General features: G+C 27.8%; 1 protein-coding gene across 1 annotated transcript in view; it reads left to right on the plus strand.

Moving 5' to 3' along the window:
* Nucleotides 1-14,687, plus strand: part of LOC142330495 (proteasome adapter and scaffold protein ECM29) — a 183,073-nt gene that overhangs the window by 91,238 nt on the left and 77,148 nt on the right. Inside the window, exons 17-18 of the mRNA XM_075375784.1 lie at nt 6,596-6,697; nt 12,009-12,224. Of these exons, the coding sequence (XP_075231899.1) occupies nt 6,596-6,697; nt 12,009-12,224 (318 nt within the window). The remainder of the gene's footprint in view (nt 1-6,595; nt 6,698-12,008; nt 12,225-14,687) is intronic.

A 14,687-nucleotide genomic window follows, 5' to 3' on the forward strand; every position in this document is an offset into this window, starting at 1 on the left:
GACTACAACAGCTAGTATGGTGCCTGTTATCCAACTGAAAACATTCAGTTTAGTTTTCACACACAGAAGCAAATTGCTTTTTTATAATAACAACTTTTTATTCTATGTTACTGGATTGTATTATGGATTATGTTTAAATATTTCCTAGTTCTGCTGTTTATAAATGATTAAGTATTTTACCATAAAAAAAATGTTATGGTATATAAAAATATAATAATTATAATATTTGTTGAAAATATGCCTACATTTTTATAACATTTAAAAATGTTTAAATAACATAAATTAAATAACATTTGAAAAGCAGGCCTATTCTCAACAAGTATTATAATTACATCTGCAGACAAACATTAAATGATAAATTAACTAACATTATAATTGTTTGACATAAATAAACATAGTTTATAATCTGTTGTGATTTCATTTATTGTAAAAATAAACACTAACAAGCCAACTGTTGACTCAGGAAATGAGTCACCTTTCTTAGAATCATATCAAGAAACAATATAGCTATATCATTTGCTACTTGCTCATAGTTTTCAAATACAGCCAGGCCAGTTTAGAAATAAATAATTCCTCATAAGCTTATATTACTGAATGCTTGAATATAATCCAATTAACTAGCTGTCCTATGTTTGTTGATCCAGTAAGAGCATTTGTGCAAATTCAGTTTATTTTTTATTCGATTTTTGATTGAGTAAAGTAATCACATTTTGTAATAGGTTGTGTATTTTTAGTGTTTTATAATAATGAATGAATGAATGAACTTGTATCTACCATAAAAAACTAAAATGCCAGGCCCAGAAAATAATAAAGAGTAAGTATGAGTTAAACAAGAAGGTGATAGATTTCCATAGTTGGAAAAGAAGGATAAACACCTGATTCACATGAAAAAATGTGAAGAAAGAACAGCTCTGCGTGTAGGGTGTTGAGGTGTTGGGATTCCAATTCCAAAGAGTGAGAAAAGAGGAAAAGGGTTGCTAGAAAAATTAGCTGAAAATTTGGTGGAGGCTTCTTTCTCCAAACCCCTAAATTCAAACCCCTTGAAATGCCTGTAGTGGGACTAGATGACTTTGAAAGTCATCTAGTCCATCTCATCATAGGTGTGTGATGAGATGGACTGTAAATGAATTTTCATGAAATTCATAAACAATTGCCGCTAACAGTGAAAAAGATAATATTAGTGCCTAAAGATGGCCATTGGTTATTTAGGAAAATAGAAGTGTTTGGAATTGGGCTTTAGGTAGAGAAAAATAAAAAAATAACAGGAAGGTTCTCACTGCATGACATGACATAAAGTGTATCTGACTGTCATAAAAAATTGAAAATTGAAAATAATAGTGGCTGATAGTGTACCTTGATAAGTCATATATATTCTTCTCACACTACAAATAAATCATGGTGTAGTGATTCAGGTGACAGGCTGAAAGTTCCTATTTCAAAATGCAGCAGACATAGTGCACTCTGTAAGAGAAATGAGTTTTGTACCAAATGCCTTGCCAACTTAACTAGCAAATTTAAAAAGTGGTGATTGCAGAGGTCAAGCGGAAATTTACTTAAAATAGACAAAAGAGATGTTAATTGCAAAACCTCCTGATATTTGTGCGCTAATTTCTGACAACGAACTCTATCAAAATGCTGTTTTAGAAATTTACCAATTTCCAATTCAAGAAAAGAAGATATGATAAACTAGTTGCAGAAGCAACGTCATTCTTTCTTGGTGCTAAAACCACAGTTGTAAGAATAGATAAAAGCAAACTGGGAAAAGTTTACTGTTTGTGTGTTTGACAAATTTTATAAAAAAAAAAGCATGACATTCTCCGAGTACCTTCATACCACCCAGATTTAAATCTTATCAAGATTGTTCGGCAGAAGTTAGAGGATGCGTAGCAAGTCATAACATAACTTTTGATGTCAATGATGTTCAAAGGCTGTGTGAAAATAAAGTGGCTGACTTGAATGAAAAAAAAATTGGAAGTTGTATTTTGATAAAGCTAAGGAAACAGAAGCTTAATATTAGCAACAAGAACACATTATTGACAATACTATGGAATCATTTATTATTTCTTTATACGAAGATTTCTGTATAAGAAAGTAAAGTGATGATTACGATGATTATTCTGATGACAGTAACCTCGGAAAGTCTAATATTTCTTGTTAAGTGGATGGTGATCACTCTCTTTAATTAAAATAGCTTTATTTTGTTCTAATATCTAAAAATAATTAGTTTCTGGTGTAATCTCCGATTCTATTATTTAGTGTTTTTAATCGTTATCTTGCATTAACTTTTGAATATCTGTTTAAAAATAAAATGGAACACCAGCACTCAATAAAGGTAATACATTTTGATTTGCATTTACCATTTTTTATGTAGGTGTACAATTCCTAGCTTCACATAATCGTTTCTAACTTGTCATGTTAAAAATTTTGAAAAATGCATAACATATTTTTTTTGCAGAAAATGATATTAATTAAAATGTTTTAATGAGCCAATTAAATAAATCAATTTAAATTTTAAAATGTAATATTGTTCAAAATATTAGCAGTACTTAAAATGATTAACATTTTAAATAATTGTGTTCTGTGATCCAATACTAACATCACAATACATCTTACTAAGGCCTATTCACTGTTAGGTAATGAAGCAGATGTTATGCTAAAAGGGTATTAGAATGAATTGAATTGTGGCTGTCACTGCATGCATCAAGATTGGTTGTGCCGCCTGTACTTATTTCTTAATGTAAACACATTACCTGCATCTTACATTCTACTGATTTTGTATATTTCAGCCTTTTTCTTCCTTAAGAGCTTTTATCATGCACATGTTATCACATCAGCCAAACCTGAATTTTTGAGTAGATTGGCCGACCAACGTAGTTTGTTTCTTTACAAGATGCTACCACAAAACTTCTCTCCTATTAATTTTAAGGCTAATTCATTTCAAATTTTAACTATTCCCTTCTATAAAACCACATTTCAAAGGCCTTCATTATTTTTCTTTCTGTTTTTCTGATGTGTGTTTTACTACTATAAAGCGCTACATTCATCAAAAATATTTTCAAACATTTTTTTCTAATTCTTAGATGGATATTTACTATTACTAAACTTCAATGACAGCTTCTTGCTTGTGCCGTTACGCTTTTGATGTCTGCATTACTTTGTCCAACGTCTGCAATTTTATTATTTAAGTAAAGAATTGTAGTACTTCTAGTATGTTACTCATACATTTACTACCAATAAATCCGTGCCAGTCAGATTTCCTATTTAATTTTTGATTTCAAAAAAAATAATGCCATCAGCAAATCTTAATATTTTTATTTTTATTCTTTGTGTAGTTATTCAATTCCTTTTTTTTACTTTTACCATTGTTTTCAACTGAATCTTGTAGCATTTTCAAGGCCTTAATTTGTAATATTTATGATATAATTGTATATCTTTTTAGCCTCTTTCTGACCGATTGCTTTGTTCTCAATTTTTTTTTTTTTAATTCTTTAACTTCAACATAATTCATTAGAAAATTATAGTCAGAATAGATTTTTACTGCCAGTATTTTTTTGCAGTCCTTGATTTTGAATTTCCCATTATAACATGTAATATATTATTGTGTCTCTTTGAGGACTCACCCATGTTACTTCTTGTTTGATTTTTAAGTAAGGTATTTGGAATTGTAAGTTTCTAAGTGGAAATTCTAAAAACCTATTTCTTTCATTTCTTTACCTAGTTCATAATCTTCAACCACTTTCCTTCTTATCCTTCTCTCTTAATGGCTTTCCATTAATTTAAATTATAATCTCCTTCTACATAATTAATTAGATCACCTATTTCTTCATATATTTTTTTCTATCTCTTCATCTTTTATTGAAGATGTTAGTATATAAATTTACTCTGTTGTAGTATGGTTGGACTTTGATCTGACTGCAGTAATTCTTTCACTATGTTGCTTTTATCAAGAATTTTTGCTCTGTTTTCTTATTCATTATTACTCATACTCCTGATTTTCCATTTTTTATTTTTGTTAATTATCTTGTAACTAGCTGACCAAAAATTTTGTTCATCTTTGTATATCACCTTACTAATGTTTCTAATTTTAACTTATCCATTTCTTCTTTTAAATTATTCAGCCTACCAGTTTTATTTAGACTTATAATCTCCTCTGGAGTTCATCAGCAAAAAAATATTTCCTTGAATTATACAGCTATAATTTTCCATTGCTTAATAAAAGATAATTTTCTATTGGTTAATTGCTGTTGTCAACAGTTATTGAATGGACTGGTGATTCCTGCAGTAGTTATTTCTGTCTGACTTGTTTGCATGTACCCACCTGTTTTGGTTGCATCTGCAGTATAGCTTTTGCAATTGTTGTGCTAAACCTAGTTGTTGTATGCTTATTAAATATATGAGTGATATGTTGGCTTACTTACAAGCAGCTGAGAACTTTTAAATCTCTTTGAATTATACAAAATATTCTAACAAAAAAAAACCAAATAAACAAATACTAACAAAAAAATAACCATATATGTTGGCTTACTTACAAGCAGCTGATGCTCACCTGTGGAACAGTATATTTAATGACTCTGTGGTTGATTAAGCACCAACATTCTTTAAGATTATTGAAAAAGTTGTACTTCCTTACCACATTGACAACAGTAACATTAAGTTATTGTTTTCAATTTTTGTTAACAGGAGTAGGTCAGCTGGAACTCCTGTTAACAAGGAGTATGCCAACTGCAACATTCATTATACACCACAGTGAGTAGATAACAGACAAAGTAGAAAACTGCTGTACTGTCTTCAGTATATTTATTGATTTTCGTAAGGTGTTTGATTTCCTGGATCATGCTTTATTGATAAAGAAACAAACTGGAGAACTGTTATAGTAATCTGTTCAGATTTGTTTCAGAGCTTCCTGAATAGCAGAGAACCACTAGTGGAAATTAGATACTACCTCAGTGGGACAGTACTCTTTAATTAATCCCACTATTGATCAATAGAAGGATGCTCTAGAGGTCATTGATTGCAGTTGTGGTATTCCTTCTCTTCACTATCAACTTACCAAGACACATTCATGGTTCTGCCAAACTGTTATTTACATCAATGAGCCATTTTCAATCTGGGTATCAAGTGTACTGAGTGACATTGACAACTTCATAACTCTTGATATTGCTAAGCAGTCTTGTAGTTCACATGATAATACTCAATGGTGAAAAAACCATGAGGTTATATGCAGTTCAAAAAATAAAAACAAAAAGTCTGTCTATTTAAAAAAAAAAAAAACAACTATTTCAGCATTGTAGATGATGTGAATTTAACCTGGAAGTCACACATTAAACAGTTTTGTCTAAAACTTGCTTCTGGAACCTATGTCAAGTCGATAATCAGGGAGAAATTTGGAGTGGACCAGAAAACACCAACTTAGAAAGTCAGGTCCAGTCAAATGAAAGCAGTCAGCTGCCCTAGCAGGTCTTGGCTACCAGGACAGTTGTCAAAATATTTTTCAGGAACTCAAGATAGTTACAATGGTTATACTATGCATAAGTGAAGTATTCTCATTAGTGTCTATAAATAAATTTAACCTTGGAGATACTTCATCAGTATATCACTAGAAATTCCTTAAATTTCCCACTACCCATTCTCCACTTGAGTCTCTTTGTCATGAAATAATTCTGCAAAGGAGGCATTGCAGTAACCTATCTAACCAGTTGAAAAGAGAATTGTTAAAATGTTTAAGAAACCACTGACTATCTGGCTATCTGACTATCTGGAAAACCACGTGTAACATAAAAAAAATTTCTGGAATCAACTAACTGATGTCCACAATGTAACAATACAATCCACAAAAATGATAAGATCATATTAATATGTTATAATATGATCACCTGTTATAGTATATAGTATATTTCAGTAATATTAATATGTCATATTAATTATGTTATAATTATAGTATATAGATGCAATTAAAATTATCTTATTTAATCTTGTTTGTGTCTCCACAATTACATACAACAAGATTGTTATGTAATAATTCCATTCTTTTTTGTATTTTCAAAGAATAATGGCAGTTGCAGTAATACTTTTATTTATAAACAAAATAGATGTAAATATTTTTTTTTCTTTATAAGAAAACTTGGATTTTCTTTATATATTATTGAGATGTAATTACAGTTTTGTAAGGTATAATCTAAAATGAAGGATTAAATATAAAATTTAATTAATAAGATTACCTGAAAAACAGGGAAAATTAATATAGAAATCATCATGATCTTGTACTAAATAAAGTAGAGTACTGCTAGATTGTTTGTTTAGAGCATTACAAACTGAAGTGGTATTGTCAGTCACTAGTCATAGTCATAGTGTGATGATTAATGCAGAATTGGAGGCACTCTTGCCTGGCAACTTTGTCAGTTTTTAATCATAATTATCATACTTAAAGTTTAACAACAAACAAGTTTTGCTGATCAGAGTAAAAGATTACAAATTTAAAAAACCCATAAAATTTTAAAGTACATCAGGATTTAATATTTTAATTATTCTGTTTTGAATTCATTGAATGTTGTATATATTTTTATAAATTAATTTTATTTATTTATTTTTTTTACAGTTAGTGGAGGAAGCTTATAAGGCAATTGGATCATTTTGCTTGCATCAGGAATTTCCTCATCGTCAGTTTATCATTGATTGGATTTTAGAAAATATTAAATCTGTAATTATTTTTTGTTATTATTTTTAAGGATTTTGTTAATTTTTTGAGTTAGTCTATCTTTAATGATAATGTAAAATTATGTTAGATCTTCAACCTGTCAAAATTAAGATACTATTTCATTATTTTTTTTATGAATTTTGCATTTAGTAGAACTGTAACCACATAGAATGTAATTATGAGACATTGCTGGCGTGCCAATAAATTATTTTTTCTGCCTATAGATTATTTAAATCTATACTATTTTTTACTTTGAAACCAAACCTATTCTTGTGAAAGGTATCTGAAAGCCAAAGAGGTTAGTTCACGGTTTGTTTACAGAAAACTATAATTGCTTCAGAGTTATCTTAGGAAACAATGTAATGTATCATTTTGATAAGCATTAAATGAAATGAGAAGTACTCTTATTTTTTATAATCGCCTATTTTTTTTTATTCTATGCTGTTAAGATATTGAAGTTGATGAAGCAATTTCTTTTTACGGGTTTTTGTACATCAAAAAATAAGCGTGAGTTTAGTAATGGGAAGGACTTTAGGGAAGAGTACTGAAGAGTATATTTACTGTTTATTATGTTAGTATTATTTACTATGAAAACTTTATACCATCAGCTATTGTGTGATATTCTATTGTGATAGTTTTTCTTTGTTGGGTGGGTTGGGTGCTAACCAGTAAAAAAAGTCAACCAAAATCTATTATATGGTCATCTTACAGAGTGTTTAATGAAATTTAAAAATTATTAAAAAGTAAAATTCAGTTTATTTCTAGATTTTTTATACCTCCAAATTAGAAGTTAAATTGTTATTTCTTTAGAAATATAAGCAATATTTAGTTAGTTTGTTAAATTTTGTATAGTTTGTTATATATTAAATTCTACATAATATAAACCACCTAGTACAGATTGTTGAGATAAGATATATTTTCCCTTAATTTTATCATGAAAGTACTTTCGTAAGATTACACATCCTCAGTTAGGATTAAATTATAATAATTAAATTGCATATTAAAAGTTAAAAATACTAAAATAAACTATATACATGGTGAAATTTTTGTTACATTACTGTAATATTAAAATGAAAACTGCTTATTAATTTATTTGCAGTATTTAATTGTGTATTTTATTCTGTTGCAGTTTTTATAAGACTATCTCCCTCAAACACTGTCTTATGGAATGAAATTTTATTTGTATTTATGCATGTAATATTTTTCTAATAAATTAAATTTTTTGTCATCTTTATTAATTTCGAATATTTCTAAATTTGTGTTAGTATCAGAAATAGAATGTTTATTGTTTATTAGATGGTCTCTTATATTAGATAAACCTAATTTAATATTTTTATAATTTCTGTAATATTCAAGAAATCTGGTTTTAAAATATCTATTTGATTACATTAATTAAATAATTCAATCATGACTGAGGATGTAGGATCATGCAAAAGTACTTTCATGAAAAAATTAAGGTAAGATACATCTTATCGTAATATTCTGTTATGGGTAGTTTATATTAAAGAACTTAAAATTTCATTTTTCTGTAAGAGGAGTAATATGAATCGTAAAAGATTAATTTCAGTAATATATATATATATATATATATTTAAAAAACATACATATATATATATATATATATATATATATGTATGTATGTTTATATATGTTTATATATATGTATATATATATGTATGTTTAATTTAATCAGTTATAAAATCTAAAACCACCAAAGCACCAAATTCAATATAATAAAAGTATGACACTTAACCAACTGCAGTGCTTTCAAAGTGATTACTTCATCATCAGCAGTTGAAATTAAAAATGACACATAAAATATTCGCTTATAGTACTTTGTCATTTAATTTTAAAATTTCGTTCCCATACCATGGCATGACAGTGAGTGATAATTCCTACTGAAATATTAGATTATGATGACAGTTGTACTAATTTAAATAACGAACCATCATATTTTGTATACTTATTTATTAGTTTGTAATTATTTTTAAATTTACTGATATAATGTATTTCAAGAATATCAATTTTCCTTTGATTTTTATTTATTCTACTATTTTCAAATTTGTGTGTATATCAGTAACTGTATGCTTATTCTTTATCAGATGATCTGTTACATTTGAAAATGTATTATTACCTGTCATAATTACACTCTTAATGAATGATAATGATTTTTCCTATATATATATATATGATCACATTTTTTATATACTCTGTATTACACATAATTCAAATTTATTATTAACTTCTTTATTTTTAAATTAATATATTTTATAGGGTTACCTATTTTTTAACTAACCTATTTCAAAACCATGATGTATATTTATTATATATATATATTTATATATAGGAAAAACCATTATCATTCATTAAGAGTGTAATTATGACATTTATTTAATGAGATTTATATAATAAATTGTTTTTTATCAGCTTGTGTTTTTTTAATAACAAATCGGATGTTAATTTCTGACTAGCCCTCTTATATAATGAAAATATAAAAAAAATGTATATTTTATTAAAAATAAACTAAATTTAAATTACAAAAATTTTTTATTTACACATGAACCAGATTTCAGCTCTTAAAATAAAGAGAAGCCCTACTGTAATTTTTGAGATCCAAATTAAGGAAGTTGGTGGTTTGTTATGTAATTTGAGCTAGGAAATAGGATAAAACAGGTTCAAGAACTTTAACTCTAGTAATTTTTAAGATATCTGAAGTTAACACAAAATTTGGTGTCAAAAAACAAGTTTTTTTTTTTTTTTAGTAACAGAACTTTTAGAGAATTTAATTCTGAGAAATTAATATAAACATGATCAATAAAAAGTAAATAAAAACTTTAAAAAATTGGTTTTTCATTGAAGCAAACAGAGGAAAAATAGACAGAAAATCATATTATTATTTCTCTACCTCAAAAACAATATACTTAATATAAGAAATCCAAAAAAATAAATTACATGAAATGATAAATGGTAGCAGAATAACAAAACTCAATTATAGTAATTGTTTGAAATTCCCTTCTTCACAACGTATCCAGCACTCTGCTCGATGTAAAATATTTCCAGTGGCAATCTATATCATCTCGGGATCATTTTGTATAAATTCAATAGGAATTGGTAATGAGTAACTCTTCTCTAGTATTAACTTTTTGTTGGTATACTATCGTTTTCATATGACCTCATATGAAGTAATCTAGTGGTGTTAAGTCAGGTGATCGTGGTGGCGGCCAATTGATTGGTCCACCATGTCTAATCCAGTTTAAGAAATTAGCATTCAAGTGATTTCTAGCTACTAAAGAAAATGTGGTATGCACCATTGTGCTGAAAAATCATTTGCAATCTGGTTTGTAAAGGTACATCCTCCAAAAGAGTTGGCAGATTATTTTTTAAGAAATGAATGTATGCATCTCCTGTAAGGTTTTCATTGAAAACAAATGGTCCCAAAATTTTGTCATAAATAATGCCATACCAAACATTAATGTGAAATTATTTTGGAAACTAGTTTCCATAGTACCGTGTGGATTGTCTTCACTCCATAATGACTCTTTTTAGAATTGAAAACTGTGTGGTAAGTGGCTTTTCATCAGTGAATAAAATTGAATTTACCTTATCAGCATTAACAAGAAACCAATGACAGAAGTTTTAACTACTGGGCATAATCTGTAGCCTGCAAATTTTGAACCTTCTACAGGCAGAAAGGATATAGATTTTCTTTCCATAGGATGTCACATTTGATTTTTTGACAAACCAGTGTGACATGAAATTCACCTTGTACTAGTGCCTGGGCTATGCTGAATATGCCGAATCGCATGATGTTAATCATGAACATAATGATTTTCTTGGCATTTAACAGAAGATGTTGGAAATGACCATTTTGTTTGTAAATGCTGATACAGTGAATACTGTTTAAAAAAAATGTTTACTAGGTACAGAAAGAATAATGTATGACATTCTCTTATTTTTCATGTTTATCTTCAGTAAAAAACCAGTTCTTAAAAGTTTTTATTTACTTTTTATTGGCTATTTTTACATTAATTTTCTCAGAATTAAATTCTCTATAAGTTTCGTTACTAAATATTCTGCATTCATTAGTCTTAACAAAGCTGCTGCTCTACAAACCTCCAAAAAATTGTTTTTCAACACCGAATTTTGTGTTTAATGTTAGATATCGTAAAAACTACTGGAATTACAGTTCTGGGATCTATTTTATCCTATTTCCTAGTTCATATATGAAGTATCTACAGAATGTGATCGATCATATATATACTTGTAGGAAAAACCATGATCATTCATTAAGAGTGTAATTATAAAATAAGTAATAATACATTTTCAAATTTAACAATCACGTGATAAATAATAAGCATACAATTACCGATATACATACTAATTTGGAAGTAGTAGAAATAAAGAAAAATAACAGAGAATGTGAATAGGAATAATAAGCATGACTCATTGTCATGCTATGGTATGGGAAACAAAGCTTTATATACAGATGAATTTTATGTGTCATTTTTAATTTTAATTGTTGATGCAATCACTTTTCGCTACAGTTGTAAATATGTCTTATTTTTAATGTACTGTATTTTGTAGTTTTGATTTTATAATTTTATAACTGATTAAATTATATTATTCAATCAGTGAAGAAAAAATGTGTGAAAAAAAATTATATATATACACACAAACTTATTTTTAAAAAACTCATTAGCCAGTGTGGCTAATGAGTTTTTTAAAAAGGGACAAAGTGATTTTTTTATGTAGTTCACCATTACAGTCATTTATTGTAATCGACCATTTGTTATATTCTGCATCTGACAAATCATTCTGAACTGTTCTCTTGATACTCTCAAAGTGCTTGGATGGTAGAAACAACTGTAATTAGGCAGTCAGCTTGTATTTTTTTAAATAAATGAATTATGATTCCTCCTCACAAGCTGTAATGATAAATAATTTATTATTTATTTCAGCTTGTGTAGTCATTTCAGATTATGTAATTACATTTAGTATCTTAATTACAACAATTACCAGTGTCGTATACTAACTTTTAGGATAGGTGAGACTAAATATTTCCATCACAATATTTAATAACCAGAGTTCCTTATGCTGTAATTAAATTATGATCATTGCTTCTCATTTTTCAGGAGTCAGCTATGCTGTCAGATATTAAGATAATCTTTGTTTTTCTTATATTTAAAAAAATAATTTTACTCTTGGTCACTAATGTTTTTTTTTGCACAGTAGCAATTTTTTTATAGTATAATAAGTTTATAAATGTGTACTAATGCTAATAATCCTTTTGAATTTGTCTAAAATTGAATTTCAGACAAAAGCTGTTGATGTACATATATGTCTAAGTAAGGTTATTGTGAACTGTGTTCTTGGACCTTATTCTTTATCAGCTAGAGATGCATGGAGGGTAACAGTAGAAGAATTTCAACCTCCAACTGAACTGGAGTATTCACCTGATGAAATATTATCAGATGTATTGCAAAGGCTTTTGGGAACTGTCCTGCCTGTTCCACATCCTAACTCCAGGCAGGTATGTTTTGTTTAAATTAACTATTATTTCACTTTCTTGTTACTTTCACACATAGTAAAATGAATTTTTGTAATTTCTTGAAGATGTAATGTGAAACTTAAATCTATAAAATATTTATTACTCAATCTAATATAATATTTTAATTTTTGTAGTAATATAATATTTTAATTTTTGTAGTGATATCAGCTGTTATGGTGGTTGATCACTATCTGTAACATGCCAATCCCATCCAAAGAAAAACTTCAGCCAATATTGTACAACTTTAGTCTGAGGGAAGCAGTTTATTAGATTTTATTGTTGGTGATCATGTTTACTTCATATCTTACTTGTTTATAATTGATTCATTTGACACTGACATTTTTCCAATGTAATGCAACTTTGTTGATTCAGAGCCTGCAGGTTGTTGCATCCTATTTTCATTTAGTGAGTGTAACAAGTATGTTACATCTCTTGGTCACTAAGTCAAGGTACTGTTAAGTAAAATGGTGGTAGAAAACAATATCAACCCACCTGGTTGGTCTAGTGGTGAATGTGTCTTCCCAAATCAGCTGACTTGAAAGTCGAGAGTTCCAGCGTTCAAGTCCTAGTAAAGTCAGTTATTTTTACACGGATTTGAAATACTATATCGTGGATACTGGTGTTCTTTGGTGGATGGGTTCAATTAACCTCACATCTGAAAATGAAATGGTCGAACTGAGACTACAAGACTACACTTCATTTACACTCATACATATCATACTCATTCATCCTCTGAAGTATTATCTGAATGGTAATTACTAGAGGTTAAACAAGGAAAAGAAAGAAAGAAAACAATGTCAAGATGCTAGCAGTATTAACATAATTGATCTGGTAATGCCCTGCACTGCCAACTTTTGATAATCAAACACTGCAGTGTGTTTGTATATATTTTTATGCCTTTATTCATAAAAACATAACAGCACACTAATTTTATATATGTTGAAAATACATTTTTTTATATTATTTTTTTCTAATACTCTTGATTTTGGCTTATAACAACTTACAAGTAATTTGTCGATTTTGTTTTATTACCTGTAGATGGTAAGTAAAATAAAAATCCTAATTATTCATAAAACATGCAGGAAATAGTGCAAAATGAACCTTTATTTAGAATATTTTTTAAAAATAATTCAAACATACTATCTGTTTTATTTTATTAAGTTTATTAATGAACTGCCTAATAAAGTAATAAACCTAAACTAATTACAGATTTAATTTAATCCTCAAATCATTTTAAATTGATTTTTATTCATAGCTTACATACTTTCACTAAGTGATAAGAAAAGTCATATATATTCTCTATTGGGACTCAAGATTATTTTAGTGCAGTAACAAGTGTATCTGTTCCCCCTGCATCTACCTTTATATACAAAATTATTACTATGGCAAACATGATATATAGATGCCACAGAGAGCTTATAAGATTGTTCAAAATACAGCTTGGCATATTAAAAGCTTTGCCTTAGTAATTTAATCTATCAAGAGCTTTACCGTTGAAGATCAGGTAATACTGTAGTGAAATGTATATTAAAGATTTTTTTTTGAAACTTACATAGTTTTCTTATAGTATTAACAATGAATAATATGTTCTCATTATAAAAGTTAAACTTGTAACTAATGACAATAATTTAAGAGCACCTCCAGGACATAACTGTTTTGCCTTGTATGTATTAAGCATCTCATTGCTGCTATTACTATTTGAAAATTTCTAACATTTGATACTTATTTATGATTATTAATCTATAAATAATCGATAATTATCAGAACCAGTATTATTTAATACGTAACCTAATTACAGAAAATATTAGCAAAGACAACTGGGAACATTTTGAAATAAGATATTAAAACCATTTTATTATAAAATTTGAATTTTTAGATTAAGTTAATTTAATTTTAGTTTACTTTTTAAATTTACTAAGGTTAATTAGAGTTTGTCTTGTCATGTATATTTTTTGTACTGGTTTTTGTATGTTAAGTGACTGCTATAAAATATTTGTATTTTATCTTCATGAAAGTCATGTTTGATAAAGTATGATTCAGATCCAGAGGTGAAGGTATGTAATTAGAAATTTGGATGATAAAATTGGTATCAGATCAATAGGGATACAGGATTTTTTTCCTGCTAGCATGTTATGAGAGGTTGAAAATCTTATCTTTGCTAGTTGAGATTTTATTATTGTAAAATATTTGTTTAAACATATAAGAAAACATGAAAAAGTTATTTACCATTTTTTTGTTTTTTCATACTTTCCATTTTTGCTTTATTTATGTAGGAATGAAGTTAGCAATCACTTACTTTTAAAATATCATTCCAATTGTAGAAACTAACATTAAGTTAGGTATAAATCTAAGTTAACAGAAATTATTCTGATACAGAATAGGTCTGCAAGTCCAAAAAATTTAATTATGATTATTATGAAAACGTAGAAATATGAACTTAAATAT

This window comes from Lycorma delicatula, chromosome 1 (assembly GCF_047948215.1).
Source record: "Lycorma delicatula isolate Av1 chromosome 1, ASM4794821v1, whole genome shotgun sequence".
NCBI lineage: Eukaryota > Metazoa > Arthropoda > Insecta > Hemiptera > Fulgoridae > Lycorma > Lycorma delicatula.